This window comes from Echinops telfairi, unplaced genomic scaffold (assembly GCF_000313985.2).
Source record: "Echinops telfairi isolate 266 unplaced genomic scaffold, ASM31398v2 ScPeMD7_24;HRSCAF=84, whole genome shotgun sequence".
In the NCBI taxonomy this organism is placed as follows: domain Eukaryota; kingdom Metazoa; phylum Chordata; class Mammalia; order Afrosoricida; family Tenrecidae; genus Echinops; species Echinops telfairi.
The window spans coordinates 3,226,849-3,228,513 of record NW_022103921.1 but is presented as its reverse complement, the minus strand read 5'-3'; the positions used below and the strand labels follow the sequence as shown (position 1 = coordinate 3,228,513).

The window sequence follows — 1,665 nt, the reverse complement described above, 5'->3', positions numbered from 1 at the left end:
TCATGAGGGAGGGGGGAGCGGGTGGGAGGGCAAAAAATGAGGAGCTGATGCCAGGGGCTTGGGTGGAGAGGAAAAGTTTTGAGAATGATGAGGCCAATGAATGTACAAATGTGCTTTACACAATTGATGTATGTATGGATTGTGATAAGAGTTGTCTAAGCCCCTAATAAAATGATTAAAATAAAAAAAAAGAGCTCTTGGCACACAGAATCCAGGACAGATGAACCCTCAGGAACAATAATGGGAGGAGCATAGGGGAAAGGTGGTGGGGAGAAAGGGGGAACTGACCAAAAAAATAGACATAAAATCCCTCCCACCCCCACCCAAGGTGACAAACAACAGAAACGGGTGAAGGGAGACAGTGCATGGTACAAGATATGAATAATAATAATTTATCATGGGTTTATGAGGGTGGGAGAGTGGGGAAGGGAGGAAAAAAAAACGAGGAGCTGATACCAAGGGCTCAAGTACAAAGAAAAGTGTTTTGAAAAAATGTGCTTGACACAATGGATGCATAGATTGTTATAAGTGTTCTAAGAGCCCCCAATAAAGTGATTTAAAAAAAACTGACTACAAAACACCTAACACTCCCCTATTGATAGAGTGGGTTGAAATTTTAGGGAAGCATCCGTTTGCTAGAGCAGAAGAGTATAAGCCTGGAAGCCGGACTCACCTAATTCAGCATCCTGCTACATGTGGGGTTTGCTCCTTGATGGAATAGGGGTGATAATAATGAATAACTTGTGGGGTGTTGTAAAGATTTTAATTACATAGCACTAAGAGTGGCACACTGTGGGTACTCAATAAAGTGGTGATTACTATTATGTACACAGTTTGCTTTGGCACAAGATGTTGTGCAAAATTTGGCCTTATGCCCTCTAGGGCATTCAAAAGATAAATTCTACTCCAATTATCTATCTTCAGTTCCACATTTACATGCAGGTTACAAAAGAAGCCAAGTTTATTTTACAAAATAAGCAAAAGTTACTAAATAAGCCAACTCTTCCTATTTAAAGTCAAACTCACATAACACAATATACCAATTTTTGGATTTTTTTAAACGGAAAAGTTGGCACCATTCTTATTATCATCATGCAAGGAGACTATTTATTAAATACAAGAGGAATATTTATTATATATTTATTATTGTGTACTATTTATTATATGTTACACAATAAATACTATTTATTAAATACAAAGGGACATAAAAAATCCGATCTTTTAATTCCATTTTCCTATGAATTTTTGAAAGACCTCTCATATAGGTAACACAAATTTTCCATTTCTACAATCTTCACAGGTACAATTCAGTGGCATTAATGAGTTCTCTTTTGGGACTCAGATATTAGAGCTCTGAGACTTGCAGCACCCCTCCCAAGGCCGCCTCCGGTAGACCTTCAGGTACCCCTCAGGTCCCCTTAACGCGCAGCCACAAGAGAGGAGCTGGCTCATCAGAGCGCCGCAGGGCCTCCACGCCGTCCTTCCCAGAAACCTCAGGGGAGGGTGCCAGCCTTGCAGCGCGCCCGCACTCACCAGCACCCAGTGCACGAGGGCGTCGGAGCAGAGCCAGGCGAGCACCGCGCGATCCGTGGCCCCCCGGCGCAGGCCCAGCTGCAGGCCCAGCGCGCAGCCCGCGGTGAGCAGCGCGGTGCACAGCAGCAGCGA

The 1,665-nt window shown here is 43.4% G+C and overlaps 1 protein-coding gene across 1 annotated transcript in view; it reads right to left on the bottom strand.

Moving 5' to 3' along the window:
- Window positions 1-1,665, bottom strand: part of EBPL (EBP like) — a gene marked incomplete at its 5' end in the record, with an annotated part of 45,906 nt that extends 44,241 nt beyond the window's left edge. Inside the window, one exon of the mRNA XM_004714080.2 lies at window positions 1,534-1,665. Coding sequence (XP_004714137.1) covers window positions 1,534-1,665 — 132 coding nt within the window. The remainder of the gene's footprint in view (window positions 1-1,533) is intronic.